At 39.3% G+C, this 15,219-nt stretch overlaps 1 protein-coding gene and 1 long non-coding RNA gene across 5 annotated transcripts in view; one reads left to right on the plus strand and one right to left on the minus strand.

The window, feature by feature from the left end:
* Positions 1–985: 985 nt before the first annotated feature.
* Positions 986–15,219, minus strand: part of ST3GAL5 (ST3 beta-galactoside alpha-2,3-sialyltransferase 5) — a 63,095-nt gene continuing 48,861 nt past the window's right edge. For all 3 annotated transcript variants that reach the window (XM_031949789.1, XM_031949788.1, XM_023495268.2), the window contains 2 exons: positions 12,257–12,415; positions 986–6,624 (listed from right to left, as the gene is read on the minus strand). In XM_031949789.1, the coding sequence (XP_031805649.1) occupies positions 6,376–6,624; positions 12,257–12,415 (408 nt within the window). In that variant the 3' untranslated portion in view covers positions 986–6,375. The remainder of the gene's footprint in view (positions 6,625–12,256; positions 12,416–15,219) is intronic.
* On the plus strand, positions 8,027–9,619 carry LOC116421253. Of its 2 annotated transcripts, XR_004231557.1 has the most exons (3): positions 8,027–8,770; positions 9,025–9,292; positions 9,537–9,619. It is a non-coding gene; the product is annotated as an uncharacterized LOC116421253 (long non-coding RNA). The 2 variants fall into 2 exon arrangements; XR_004231556.1 differs by lacking the exon at positions 9,537–9,619 and having other exon boundaries at positions 9,025–9,429.

Below are 15,219 nucleotides of genomic sequence, written 5' to 3' on the forward strand. Positions count from 1 at the left end.
GATGTCCCTTAAGAACTTCCCGTTCTTCCCATCTGCCCCACAGCTGAATTTTTTTAGCATTATCTTTTTCCATTACAGAGCGAGCTCCTTGAGAACAGGAACTCTATTGATTTTTCTATTTGCCACCCAAGGGCTTAGCAGAGTGCTCCATTCATTCACCAGATGGAAGCAGCATCCTCTGGTGGGAATGTCCTAAGTCATGCTGTCTGGCCCTCCCTTCCCTATCCTTAGCATGAGTGAGCCCACTGTAAGGGCGCATTGTTATCTTACCTCTGTTTCATGTTTTATGCCCACTGTCCATCTTCCCTCGTCCCCAGGAACCCCTCGGTCCCTTCTCCTTAGGTAGGATGCAGCATTAGGAGGGGGCCAGCCTTTTCTTTGAAAATTCGATCTTCTCATGTGCCCCCAAGAGAAAATGCCTCACAAAGCCCTTTTGTCTACGCGTCCTTCCCGCCCCATAGTGCCTTTCCTTTCCCCTTTGGGGCGAGATCCCACTCCCCACTGGGAAGCTGTCCCATTACTGCTTTTAGGCTGTTCTCCCACAGCCTCCACTCTTATGCCCTTTCTTGGTAGCACAATCGGTGCCTGCTGCCTCTCTGGAGCAGGAGGGGAGGGTATCAGAGTACGCCGCTGAATGAGGGGATGGGGCAGGATTCCTCACAACCAGACCCCGAACGAGTGGGCAGCAAGGTTGCTTGTGCTCACTGCTCTAGGAGAGACTGAGGGGTGAGGATGCTGAGGAGGCCCTTTGGGTAACTGGATTACCTATTGATGATTTCATGTTTTATATCTGAAGTAGTGATTCTGGCTTTTAATCTGGGGGAGCGGGGTTTAGCTCTAATTACACCATATTTGGTACATGGTTTCATTCTGTGAAGTGCGTGAGTTTGCAAAAAAACAAATATTCAGCCATCTTGCTGGTCCCCCAAAAGAAAATGTCTATAACCCAAGTCACTCCTTCAGAAATATCCAAAACAGAAAACTCCATTGGAAAATCAACCTTTATTTAAAAAATAAACTTTAGAAACAAAAGGAGAAAATAATTCTCAGTACAGAAAAGGCTGTGTTAATTGCTGGCGATTCCATCAACTTTTAAAGGGCAAGGAAGACACTGACAGTGGATCATTGCATATAATCAAAATGAACTGTACAATGTGATCGAAGTGATTCAGCACGAAAGCTCCTTAGTGCATCTCACGCCGCTCTCATCGCTCGCTCTGCAGATGAACACGCCTGCTTCCTGTTCTCTTAACCTGATCAATTTAGTCCTCAAATAAGCTTGTTGTACTTATTAGAATCTTGTTTTCCATGTTCATCATTTTCAAAGCCAACGAGAGCGACTTTTTACATTTCTCTAAAACACCATCAAAGCCAGTCACGCTATTCTGGCCGCTTCAGGTGCTGTGCTCAATGATGGTTAGAACCGGCCCTTTCATAGATCTTCCAATGGGAGATCTCAAAGCACATTAACAATAGTACCCTATTTTCTGAACATTTCTGTGAGGTAGATAGAATTATACAGGATGTACACTTAAAAAAAAAAAATAAACCAAGTCAAGCCATTTGGCAGTATTACACATTGTTTAAAAAACCCAAGGACACTTTTTTCTACCCCACTAACTTTTCAAATTACTGCATTTGTCCTGGGGAGGTGCCTAAAATAGATTGCTCCTTATTTTGGGCTTTCATTAATGAACAGAGGATGGTGAAAATGAACGGACAAGCAATGACTTATTTTCAAAATACTGTACAATAAATTCCACTACAACTATTTTTGATGCAAAAATCTAACTTTAGGTACAAAAAAATCTTCCAGTTAACAGTCTAAATGCCAATGCAACATATTTCTATTTAATTTTTAGCTTCTGTACATCTTTTAAGAAGTCGGGCAAATATCAATTCCACATATAATCTACAAGTCTTTTCCATGGGATGCATTACTAAACCTGCTCAGTTATTTTTCCCCTTTAAAAAGTCACTGGAATTTCCAAAGTTCAGGAAGAAATGACTTCATTATTTATTGCTCATGGGATAAGGTTAGTAATGATATGTCCCATTTTAATCAAGGTTCAATTATACCATCTCAGCAGATAATCAAACCTGAACAAGTATTTTCTGAGTATTCATAACGCATACAAGATATGTGACCTCAAGGAAGTTCAAATCTATGTCGTTCATTTAGGTTCAATGGCAATTTTAAAAATCCCACAACTAAACTAAACTAAATCTCCAACAGTCCCGCTAAGACTACTATTCATTTACTTTAACTGTGTTGTGCTTGGGTGACTGTTCTCAGCACCTTTTCCCACATGACTGTAGAAGTTAACACTGGTTGGCAGTTAAGGTTGATCCTTTCTGCCAGGGCTTATTCAGATTTTAAATGACACACTATCTTGTTGACATCTTCCCTGGAATTAGTTTCCTCCAGAATGAAGAAATATTAAATAAATAGATAGGCAGGTAGATGATATGAGTAGAAATATATTGCAGTTTTTTAAAGTTAGTTCCCAATTGTTAACAAACAACAGATTTAATACTATTGCTGCTACAATGTGATGTGGCTTAATATACAATTTGATCAACAGTCTATTTTCAGTCTAAAAACAGAATAACTTTATTCTCATCCCAGAGTAGAACGGATAGAAACTATGGTGTTTGGCAGATCAGAGACCTCATCGTAACACAGAAAAGCAATACTTTATATTTTCTCCGAGCAGAAAATGATTTCAGAATGCTAGTTTCTTAACATAACATCTTTTAAAATATAACTTTAATCAGATGGTTTTAAAATGGGAAAATCAAGAAGTTTCAGTATAGCAATTACTTTCTGGTTGTTTGCCATATTATTCCTAAGGTGAATAAAATAAATATTGACTATTATTCAAATAAGGAAAAAAACAAACATTTTTTCACCTCATTTCTACTTCTTTGCCTTACAGAGGCATGAAAATAAGTTTTCTGTGCCGAGGAAACACAAACTCTGTCAGGTTCAACCGAGTGGGGAAGGCTATGGATGCAGATTTGGCTAGGGATTAGCCTGCAATCTGCAGGCCTGACTGAATTTGGAGAGAGCTTATTTCTACTTGGTTGGACATCAGCTTTTCAGCTACAGAGATTCGTGAGGAGCCAAAGGGCTGGAATTTCCCTCCAAGGGGAAGGCTGAATCACCGGCCCCTGAAGCATTAGGGACATCAAGATTAACCTTTAACAGGGTAGGTTTATATTTAAAAGGCTAATGATTTACCTATGAGTTCGTTGTGGTTTCCTACATTGACTTCCAGTCCAGAAAAGCTGCATATGAGTGCATATAGTCTGGTACAACACATCATATGTCATTGTTTGGGACTGCAAGGAACCAGCATCCTGTGTGACTTTTCTTGCTTTGTAAGTGTGAATGTACCTGTGGTCATATCTCGGCTGTGAAGCAAGATGTAAGTAAGCTGGTGTCTGGCTGGGCCCTGAGATCCATCCATCTTTGTTTCATGTGGCCTCATAAAATTCTTCCCATGACATTCAAGTAGCCACCCTCTCTGCAGGAAGGGCGAGAGGTGTGGATAACTCACTACTGAAAAGGAACCAGGAGCTAGACGTGGCTCTATGGCTTAAGAAAGTCTCCTTTCATCATAGGCAGGGGAGCAGTCAAAATAACCAGGAGCAAACAAGAGGGCCCTTTGTTTAAAGGGGACTTGGCTTTTCTGTGTGTGTATGTGTGTGTGTGTGTGTGTGCGCGCACGTACACATGGGGGGGGGAGTGTGTAGCTGTGTACACGAATGTGTGAGAGCACAGACTCATTATTCTAACCTTTGGACAGTCCTGGATAATAATTACACTAAAAAACCTGCTTCATACCAAGGAGTTTTCACTTGCAAAAATCATCACAAGAATTATGAATTTTTCCTCCACTCTATGCTATTTATTTTGATATAGGAATCATTTTTGAAAACTGAAGAAAAAAATTATAAGATAAGACTGAAAATAAGAAATGATCCCGAGAATCATTTACTGGTCTTTAGCCTTGCTATTCATACCTTTGCTTTGAATGTGTCTGAAGCAATTAGCAACCTACAAAGAAAATCCAACAGTTTTTGTGTAATAAGCCAAAAAATTGCAAGTATGTTACTGAAATAAACATGTATTCTTTGTCAATTGTTTTTAAAAACATATCATTAGATTCAAAATTCTGTCACAGCATTCTTTTATATGAATGTATACCTACACATACAAACCCAGGTGAACACATTTTGACCAATTTAATATATCATATCAAACAATTTGTTTAAGAAAAAGTGGTTTTTTTTCAATTGACTTAGGGTCATTTACATCAATATGATTTGAGCATACAAACATAACCTGTATCATATTAAACTTATAAAACAACACAAATAAATGATTTTTTAAAAAATAAGTCATTTAACGACACAACTAGATTTTTAGAAAACTAAAAGTGCTTTGTTAAGAGCTTGGCTTAATTTCTGTTTTTAAAAAACTAAGAGACTATATTTTTTATCCTATCCTCCAATGCATTTTTTCAATCCTGTTCAAGGGTCTGAATATATAGTCTTTAAAAAATAACTGCTAAGTTAGTCTGTATTTTCTAGTGCCATCAAAATATAGCCAGTGATATGGAAAAGGAAATTATTCTCAAGTTGTTTCACAACTAACTCATTTTATATATGCAAGGGTTTTTTGTTTTGTTTTGTTTCAGGAGGTATGTGTGTGTGTGTTTGTGCGATAAACAACATAAAATTGTCATAATGATATTGCAGCCTTTTAGCATCTTAAGAATCCACAATGGTTCCAGACTCTCAAGTAAAAAAAAAAAAAAATTAAAGGGAAGAATTTCTGATTAAAGATTTAAGACTTTGATAAATAAGAACAATGGAAACAATAAGAGATCCAAACTCAAAGATTCCAGTGAAAACCTCAAGAAGCTATGAAAATCCCTGTATTAGGTACCAAAGGGCTGATAAAATCTCTAAAAATAACTTTATAGAAACAACCCCCAGAAGTCATGGCAACTGTAAGCAAGAGAGACAAAAAAGAAGGCAACCTATGAGCAAAGGGAGAGAAGGCAGGAGGCAATAACGGGCAGCAGGCTGGGGACCCTGGCAGCAGAGAACAGAGCATCTCTGTGGCCTGAGGCGGTTAGTGCGGAGAAGAACCTCTGTCCTTCAGTACAATATAGGCCCCCCCAAACCCAGACAGAGAGGGGATGTGTGCCCCAAAAGAGAGTAAAGTGCATCTCCCCAAGGTTTCACAGTAGGCCACCAGCCAGGCTTGTTATTTAATAGTGTGGGGAAGTCACTCCCTGTCTCTGTGTGGGTGACAGTGAGAAGAAATGAGGTAAATTCATACTGACTCTAGCTGCTTCCATTCCTATTCCGAGAGTAAAACACACTTGAAATACCTACCATATTTTGGAGAACTCCATCACCTAGAAAAAGTCTCATCTATCTAAAAAGAAAAATCATCTTATCCGGAATGTATTATTCTCTGGAAATTCTGGATAACAGAAGCTTTAGATGAACAAAAGCCACAATAACAACCAAAAACATTTTTTTATAAGCACAAAGCAGAGCAACTTGAATTAAGAGAGTGAATTATCAGGAATGAAAGGAAAAACAACAATCTATAAACAGCAACATAATCCAAGTCTCTTGTACCCTCATTCTGAGCTGCCAAATAGCCACTGTTTCTGTGAAGACTGAGTTGTTTGTCCTATTTGGTTACTTAGGTGAAGATGGGGAGATTCTGTCCCAGCCGTCCTGGTCCCTCGGTGTGGTTCCCTTATTCTGACTTAGAGGTTTTAAAACGTCTTATAATAACTAAGAGATGTGGCCATCACCGGTCAGGATGGTTCTTTCTGCTCCCTCTACTCCCGGCCTGTGCCCCAGTGAAACCGCACCCCCAGCTCCGCTGCCCCTCAGCCCTTCTCGGCACAGCCTTGGAAGAATTCCACAAATTCATGCAACCACATAAAATAACAAGTTGGAAAATAAGCATGTGAAAACCACCAGAGAACCATTGACACCTTTTCCCTCCTCTATGTGCAGTATACAGAAAATTTCTCAAATGAAAATTATTTTCCAAAATAGAATAAAACAATATTACATAAATTCTCTTTTAAAAAATCTTCCAAGTTCAGTTCTTAAAATCAACTTACACAAATATTGTGCAAAAACAAACACTGACCTCAAATAAATAGCACAAGAAAATAAATCGGTTTTTCTTTAAAGAATAAGAAAATCCCCAACTATTTTTCAAAATGTTAACACAATGAAAAATATGGAGAACACGGTCAGCAACCTGTTTGCGGAGTCACGTTCCAAGCTGTCCTCTTAGGTGAAATCCTGAGGTTACTTTTTTCATCTTCCTTAAAATTCACAATGTATTCCTCCGCTCAGGTCTTTCACAGTCCCTTCTTTCACGATCTTTTGCAGAAATTTGGTTTCTGTTGTCAGATTATGCATAGTTTGTTCATTCATTGCTGCCATGCAGAGGTTGTCAAAATAGTGTAAAGGAGTCTTGGGCTGGTTGAGATCATATCCAAAACCTGCCAAACTGACTTCATCACACAGATGAGTGGCCAGGACAACAGCAACGATGCCCATTGTGGGTACGTTCTGGAAAGGGAAAGAGATTTATTTTTTTTTAAAAGGTTGCCCAATTCACTCCTTTCCCATAATTAACACCCTGCCTTAGAGAAATAACTCTTCTTGTAGAGCACGTTAGTGCCTTTAATCACTCTTCATCAGTTTCTAGAGCCTTCGAAATCCCACACACTCCTATTTGTCAAAATCTCTCTTAAAATGTGACAATCCGGACTGCATTCCGTACTCTGGAGTGGTCTGCTCAGAGCAGTGTATGGTGGGATTCTCACCTCCCTTGACTTGGTCTTTGCGCTTTCATTAATGCTACCTTTAATTCTTCAGCCACCAAAGTACATTGTTGACTTCTGCTGAACGTATAGTCAACTAAAACCTCCCAAATTTTCACCTACTCTTGTCAAATCATTGTCCTCGATCCTACGTTTATGCAATTGATTTTCTGAATGAAAATATAAAGTTTTACATTTAGAATCACAGGATCAGAATTTTAAAATTGGCAGGAAGCCTGAAGAATTTTGAGTCCAACCCCTTCATTTTACATTTGCTACCCCTGAGATAATTTGAACTTGGTTATTCCTGATCATCACTCTATCCACTGGACGGTAAAACTGAAATTTATACCTATTAAATTTTATCTTTTTTTTTTGGGCTGAGAAAATTGGGGTTGTGTCTTGCCCAGGGTCACACAGCTGGGACATGTTAAGTGTTGAGGTCAAATTTGAACTCAGGTCCTCCTGACTTCAGGGCTGGTGCTCTACCCACTGTGCCACCCAGCTGCCCCTATGATGTTTTAGGGATGTCTGTTCAGCCCACGGATGTCTTTAAACAATTGTTTTATGCCATATCATTATCCCTCCAAGCTCCATTTCATCTGCAAATCCAATAGAAATGTTGTCAGATCTCTGTCAGGAATAAATAATGGGAAGGATAATCAAAACAGGGCCTAGAACTGAGTCCTAGATCATGTTAATAGAGACTGCCCTTCCTGATGACAATGGTCCAATTAATTAATACTGTTGCTAGTTATTAGATCAGCCTCAAATGGACCACTGTCATTCAATTTATATTTCATCAATTTATGTCCACAAGAATATCATGATGTTTTATCAAAAATCTTACTAAAAATCAAGACTCTTCATTTCCCTAATTAACAATCTAGTAATCCTGTAAGAAATGAAAATGGGGCGTTTGTCATCAATCAGTGAAGCACACAAACTTTTATAATCCATTTTACAATCCTACAAAGAATCAACATCATGCTTACAGGTCTGACATTGTTAGAAATCACCTTTTCTCTCTCTCTCTCTTTTTAAACAACAGAACAAGAAACTCTCCAGATTCCCAGCAGATGTTGCCGAGCCATCTTTTCAGTCTCGTCCAACATTTTATGACCCCTTTTGGGGCTTTCTTGGCAAAGACACTGCAGCAATTTGCTGCTTCCTTCTCCATCTCACTTTAGGATTAAATGACTTGCCCAGGATGACACAGCTAGCGATTCCTCTCCCAGAGCTCTGTCCACTGCGTCACCTGGTTATTTCTAGATCTGCAGTGCTCAAGGTCAGCCAGTCATGGATTAAATTATTTCCTGTTCCCTGAGAGGCCAGCCCCGTCTTTCCTTTCCAACGGAATCTGTGGATGGTCTGAGGAGAGACAGCTGTGGAGGACCGTAAGCCGCTAAAGAGAGTTTCATGCCTAACAGGAAATGTCTCACAAAAAGAAATATTTTGATGAAGAAAGTGGAAGAATATTTCTGAAGATGCTGCTGCAAGTGCAGAGTGAACTCAGCCAAGTCCCACTAGAAGAGGGAAGCAAATTCATTTTATTGTCTTCTTATTTTTAAGCTGTGGGAGAGGAGAACCCTTAAAGAATGGGTTCTTGGCTTGGGAGGTGGGCAAGGGGAAGGAAATGATGAAAGTGACAACAGAAATAAAGTAAAGGGACCCGATTCTCTCTTTTACTTCCATTTTCTCTACCAGTGAGTTCTATGCTTTAGAATGGGAAAGGAGAGAACATCAAAGGGCTGACTGGTAGCCCACGCAGGAGCTGAGCAGAGATATCAAGGACAGGAATAATCAAGGCCCAGAAGAAGATGCAGATGTAACTGCTGATGCATTGTCAGGGAAATCTGAAGCATCACTGGAGAGGAGAGTCAAGTCCTTGAGTAAGGTTTACTCTTTCTCTTCTAAATCACTTCTCCTGCCCATTCTTTCCTTTAGAGGCTTTTATTTCATTGATTATCTCTTGCTGCATTTCTTCCATATAGTCATATAATATTTGTGCAAAATCTGTTTGGGTTTTTTTTTTTCATTTGAGTTTATGTTTGCAATGATTACAGAGCTACTTGCTCCTTGGCTTTGGGGATCCTTACATTTGCAGATTGAAACACCTTTGATTTTCTCATTTCTTCCACTTTAGTTCCTGAGCTGGGGCTTTGTTCCAGGGCCAGCTCCTCTTCCCTCTGCTGCACCTTCGGGTGAAGTTCTCCACCTGGGCTTGCCTCCCACCATTAGGCTTCCAGAATGCTGGATCTTTGGGTCCCTTTCTAGCACCTCAGATGCCAGGGACTTCAGAGCCACTGAGCAATCTTTTGTAGGAGTGCTGGGGCCATAATGGTTGCTGTTTACCCCCTCCGTTCTCGAAGACTTTGAGGCTTTTTAGAGGCCTTCATTCTCCCTTCCTTCAGGTAAGAGCTCTGCAGACTCTAAGTGTTTCCTGGTCTGTCTCTCATCGCTGAGAATCTCTTCCATCTTGGCACTGGCTTTGGTGATAGATTCCTTTTCCAATTGCCCTCTGGTTTCTGGTTGACTTTTGTCCAGTTATGAGGTAGAAAAAAATTTATTACTGTAGTTTCCCAATGAATTTCTTGATAGTTTTCTTCAGGCATCTGAAGGGCTGACACATGAAAGGATTAAATTTGTTTCCAACAGGGAAGAATTAGGAGAAATGAATGGAAGTTGAAAAGACATAAACTGGGATCTGATGTGAAAGAAAGCTTCCTGACAATCAGAGCTATTCCAAGATGTAATACACTTATTGAGGACATTTTCTGTGAATGCAAAGATGTGTGAGAACATGAGATGTGGAAGTAGAATAAACAAAAGTTAGCAAATTGGGAGGTAAGAGAAGAACTCAGAAAGAGGACTGAGGTTGCAAATCTTGTTGACTGGAAGGATGACAGAAAGAAGGACATTTGGAAAAGGAAATATAGTAGTTTGGGGAGAAAGATGAGATCCGTTTTGGATATGTCCAGATTGAGATACACTTGGACATCCGGGTGGAAATACGTCCAGGAGGCAGCTGGCAATACAGGATTGGAGTCCAGGAGAGCAATGAAGGCTTTCTCTTCTACATCTGGGAGTCTCTAACAAATATGATCAATGATCCATGGGAATGGATGGTCTCACCAAGAGAGACTATCTTTAGAGAAGCTACAAGAGAGAGATTTGGGGAACCTAAGCTAATTAGGCTGGGAATACCACAGTCAGATAGACAGGAGGAAAACCAAGACAGAACAGTATCATGGAAGCCAAAGGAGGAAAGACTATCCAAGAAGAAGAGACTGGAGATTGTAATTATGCCAAAGAAGCCAAGTAGGAAAAAAACTGAGAAAAAGTCATCAGATTTAGCAGATCAGAGACATTGGGTCAGTTTAAGAATTTTCACTCAGGAGGCAGTTTGAAAGGGTGCAAGAAGTGTGAAGTTTGACATGGGAAGCAGTAAGTGTTGGGGACATCTTCTAGCAATGTGGCTAAGAAAAAAGAGAACAGATACAGGGGTATAGCATGAGGAGATGAAGGACCAAGCAGACTTTTTCTTTCCTCTCCTAGGATATGGAAGTTTTGGGCAGATTGCTAAAAGGCAAGGCTAAAAGACAATAAATGAGAAGAAACTGAAGATGAAGAATAGAGGGAATGACTAAGAGGGCAAGATTGCATAGACATGAGGGAGAGGGCATCAAGAACGTGAGCTGAGGAATTGGCTTGGCAAGGAGAAGAACCCTTTGGATGAAAAACCTTGAAGTCTATTTAAATGCTGCAGTTATATTCACAAATAGGTTAACAATCTTATACCCCAATCTCTGTATAAGAAATCTTAATAAAACATTTATTTTTTTCAAAACCACATTAAATGGGACTTCTTCCACATTAGAAGAAATCTGGCTATTCAGACCAGAAGGTCATGACCTTCTCTAATCCTACTGCTCATTCAAAAATACAGCCAGAGGATCTAAGAGAAAATAAATAGACTCTTGAGTGCTTGACATTAAAGTGACATCAAACGCCATGCATCAATTTTCAGCTTAACATTCAAGTTCCTCTACAAACCTGGTTACAACCTATGTCTAGCCCTCATATTCTCCCAAAAGTGCTTGGATTTCCAGATAAAATTGATTATTTGCTAATTCCCCAAATACAGTTTTTTCTTTTTTTTTTGCATGCTGTTCCTAATCAGCCACATTTGATTTCCATCTCCCCCTTTTTCTCTCTCTGTGTCTCTGTCTCTATCTCTGCCTTTCTGTCACAGTCTGACTCTATCTCTCTGTCTCTTTGTCTCTATCTCTGTGTCTCTCTGTGTGTCTCTTCTCTCTCTTTCTCTCTGTCTCTATCTGTCTCTAGTGTTCACATCTCCTCTTAATTCCCAAGGCATTTTGTGATCCTTATCATGCCCTACAGTGTGATTTTTATATTTATATATTTATATTATAGTTTCTATAGTTTATACACATATAGTTTATATTTATATAATAGGATCAAAACAACAAAGCAACAATAAAGTTATTTTCCCTATGTAGATTCTATCTATGCTCCTCGGGGGCAGGTCTTGCTCTGTGTTCATTTTTGTAAATCTCCCACAAGCAAAGAACCTTTATTAAATATTCCCCTGCTTTCACATGATACAAACTGAACTTTACTAAACAGACAAAAGCTGTATTTTATTTTTCAAATACAGGGCTTAGCACAGTCACATACTAAATTGGGTCTTGTATAATTCCAATAGACTTGGGATGGAAAATGCCACCTCAACCCAGAGAGAGAACTACGGAGACTAAATGTAGATGGAAGCATATCATCCCCATCCCTTTTGTTTGCTTGCTTGCTTTTTCTTTCTCTTGTTTTTCCCCCTTTTGGTTTGATCTTTTTTTTTTTTTTTTTTTTTTTTTTTTTTTTTTTTGCACAACATGACAAATAAGGAAATATATTTAAAAGTATTAAACATGTATAATCTAAATCAGACACATATAATCTAAATTAGATTGCTTGCTGCCTTGGGATGGAGAGAGATAAAGAAGGAGAAAAATCTGGAACACAAAGTCTCACAGAAATGAATGTTGAAAATTATCTTTGCGTGTATTTGGAAAAATAAAATGCTATTGAGAAAAAAACTGAGTCTTGTAGCAACAACTTCCTAAAGAGAGTCATATTGTGTTTACTCTTAGGTGGGTCACTGAAGCCCAATGAATCACCCAAACAGTAAAAGATGAAGAGCCTTCTATTTAAAGCACTGAGTTAACAGATGTCCTGGGATGACCAGGGTCATCCTTACTGTAAGAGGCACTGGGCACTAAGTTTTTACAACATTTAGCAAAGTGCTAACTGTGGCCCCTCCCCAGAACTGGCAGTTTCTGTTTTTTCACAGAGGACCCTACCTGACTCCAGCCCCAGATTCTTGGGTGAGGTTCTGGGTAATGCAGCATGTCCATAGCAGTATTTTTGATGATGACTGGGTTCAGGATCCTAAACTGCTTTGATTGGAGCGGTATTTTCTCAGCGACGTGCTTCCAAAAGAACAGGCGCACCCAAAGCGGCTGAAACGGGGAAGCAATTTTTCACATTAATAACAGGGATTCATGCTTCCCTAAGAGGCAGCAGATAAGAGAGCTAGCCTGGGAGCCAGGAAGATCAGGCGTCACGTCACACGTCGGACGTCCCCTGGACTTCTGACCCTGGACACACTCTCATTTATGGTGTCACTAAGACCAGGCTGTGGAGAAGGTGCCCCCTCCCACGGGGGCCATTTCCTCCCTGAGAATGCTCTATGACAAGAAAACCCCAAATCCGCTCCCTACCCCCAGCTGGGTAGCAGATTTTTGTCACGGGGGATCCTTGGAAGGAACAGGAATTGATTGATCTGAAAAAGCAATTGAGGGTCGAGGCAGGGCCAGAGAACATGAGGATTTTCAAGTATTCAAGGGGGGAGACATGTGGGAGACAGTAACTTGTTCACGGCCTAAGGACAAAACCAGGCCCAATGAATGTAAGTTGTATTGCAGCAGACGTAGGCTGATACAAAGGACAAACTTCCAATAATTAGAGATGCCCCCAACGGGTCCCCCCCAGAGACAATCCCTCCCCAAGCCTTTAAGGACAATAGGAATGACCTCCAGTGGAGGCCCCTGAAATCGGGCCTGGGTTTAGATTAGCCTTCATTTTGGGTCCCATCCAACCCAGAAATGGTTCCCTTTCTCCAAACCAAGTGCGTTTCCCAACCTGTGAGGTCAGTGCTGCGAACATTAGGACTCCAGGCAAGGTTGGAGCCCAGACCGAGGCAGCCCCGCACCTGGCACTAACGCTAGTCTTTTCACTCCAAGCTCCATGTTTCTTTCCACTTAACCCGTGGTGTTACAATACAACTCAAACCTACAGAAAGACTTGTTCTCGTGATCTACGCCTATGTTAAGAGGGATGATTGATCACTAGCAAATTAGGCCAACCAAATAGTGTATAATATGCTTTTCTTTTCTTTTTTTTTTTTTTTTTTTTTTTTGCCACTGCCTCCAACTTTAGAAGAAGGAAGGTTATTTCCTTCCTTCTTTATGTCCTTTTCCCCTCTCTCCCTCCTTCCTTCCTTTTTTCTCTTCATTCCCTCCTCCCTTTCTCTTCCTTTCCAAACCTACTCAAGGTTTTTTAGAATGGCATAGATGGAGAAATATACAGTTTTGATTTTTAATTTAAAAACTTTTTCAGACGATAAGCTAGAGGAGATAGCATCCTAACTGCCCTATAGAAAAAGATGACAATTTTGAAGGCCTTCATATTGCCAGCTTTGAAGATTCCCCAAAGGTATAACAAAGTGGTATACATTTGGAAGGTTAAATAATAGGGATATTTTTAAAATTGTGTATATAAAAGACACTCCATTTTTTCACATGGTTAATACTTCTGTATATCTACAAATATGCAAAAATATATTTGTTGTTGTTGTTTAGGCATGTCTGACTCTTTATTACCGGATATAGTGTTTTCTTGGCAAAGATAATGGAATGTTTTGCCATTTCCTTTTCCAGTTCATTTTCCAGATGAGGAAACTGAGGCAAACAGGGTTAAATAATTTCCCCAGGGTCTCAGAATTATTAAGTTTTTGAGGCTGAATGTGAGCTCAATCCTTCCTGACTCCAAGCCCATTGCTTTATCCTGTGTCACCTGGCTGACCACAAAATATAGACAGACATAAACCCCACCCCCAAATACAGAGATAGATAGACATACCCCTGAAAACAGTAACCTTGTTGCAAGGGATATTATGATTTGGATCACAAATATAAGCTGTGATGATAAAATAGTTTAAAAAACTGTTTAACCTATTGGAAAAAAGCAGAAGTAAGTTTTAAAATAAAAACCACAACTTTATTAGACTAATTATCTGCTGCTGACCTTTATGCTATTCAAAGAAGGTGTGTCATGCAGTTAAAACCATAAATGCACATTTATGATGTCCTTTCCACATCATACACAGATTTAAGATTGTTATTTAACTCCAATGAATCAAATTTCCTTTATTTTTTGGTAATAATCAACAAGAAAAAACCTAACCGTCTGGCAGTATACTTAGTACACTTCTCAGTCAGCCAAAAATATGCTTGGTTAAAGAATATTTTTACAAAACCTGTTTCCTTCTCATGTTTTCACAAATGATACTTGACATATACATAGAAAACAGTAACCTTGTTGCAAGGGATATTATGATTTGGATCACAAATATAAGCTGTGATGATAAAATAGTGTATCTTTTTATATTTAAAAAAAGTTCAACAACTCTAAATAATATTGACTTTGCTCAAAATATTTTTGGAAGTTCTCTTTTGGAACTGTCTTTATAACATGTCTCACATCCTTTTAAATATGCTCAGTAGTGGTATATTTTTATTCTTTGAGAGTAAAATCAATTTTTGAGAATGGCCAAAAGTCATCAGGAACCAATTTTAATAAATGAAAGATGATTAAATTGGGGAATGTCACTTTTTCATGACTAATATAGTGATGAGGCTGGTTCTTTCTTATTTTTGATTGGCTCATTATCTGGTTCTGAAGGCAAATGACTAAGAACTATTCCCAAAATGAGTTGTCCAGACTCTTCAACTTCAGGATCAGGGTATAGCTTCCCCAAGAGGACCCCTTTGACAGATAGTTCATTTGAATGAACAAGGTTTGCCATGTTTGTTTTAAATCAGTCTACTGTTACTTCAGACTTAGATGGTGGTGGAAAAGTATCTGAATCTCAATTTCTTCATATGTAAAATGCAGCGATTGGATTGGATGTCTCCTAAGGTCCTCTTCCAGCACTAAATCTCAAACCTTGTTTTAATCAAAGCATATATTTTGTAGATGAATT

The sequence above is a fragment of the Sarcophilus harrisii genome, chromosome 2, assembly GCF_902635505.1.
Source record: "Sarcophilus harrisii chromosome 2, mSarHar1.11, whole genome shotgun sequence".
NCBI classification, from domain to species: Eukaryota; Metazoa; Chordata; class Mammalia; order Dasyuromorphia; family Dasyuridae; genus Sarcophilus; species Sarcophilus harrisii.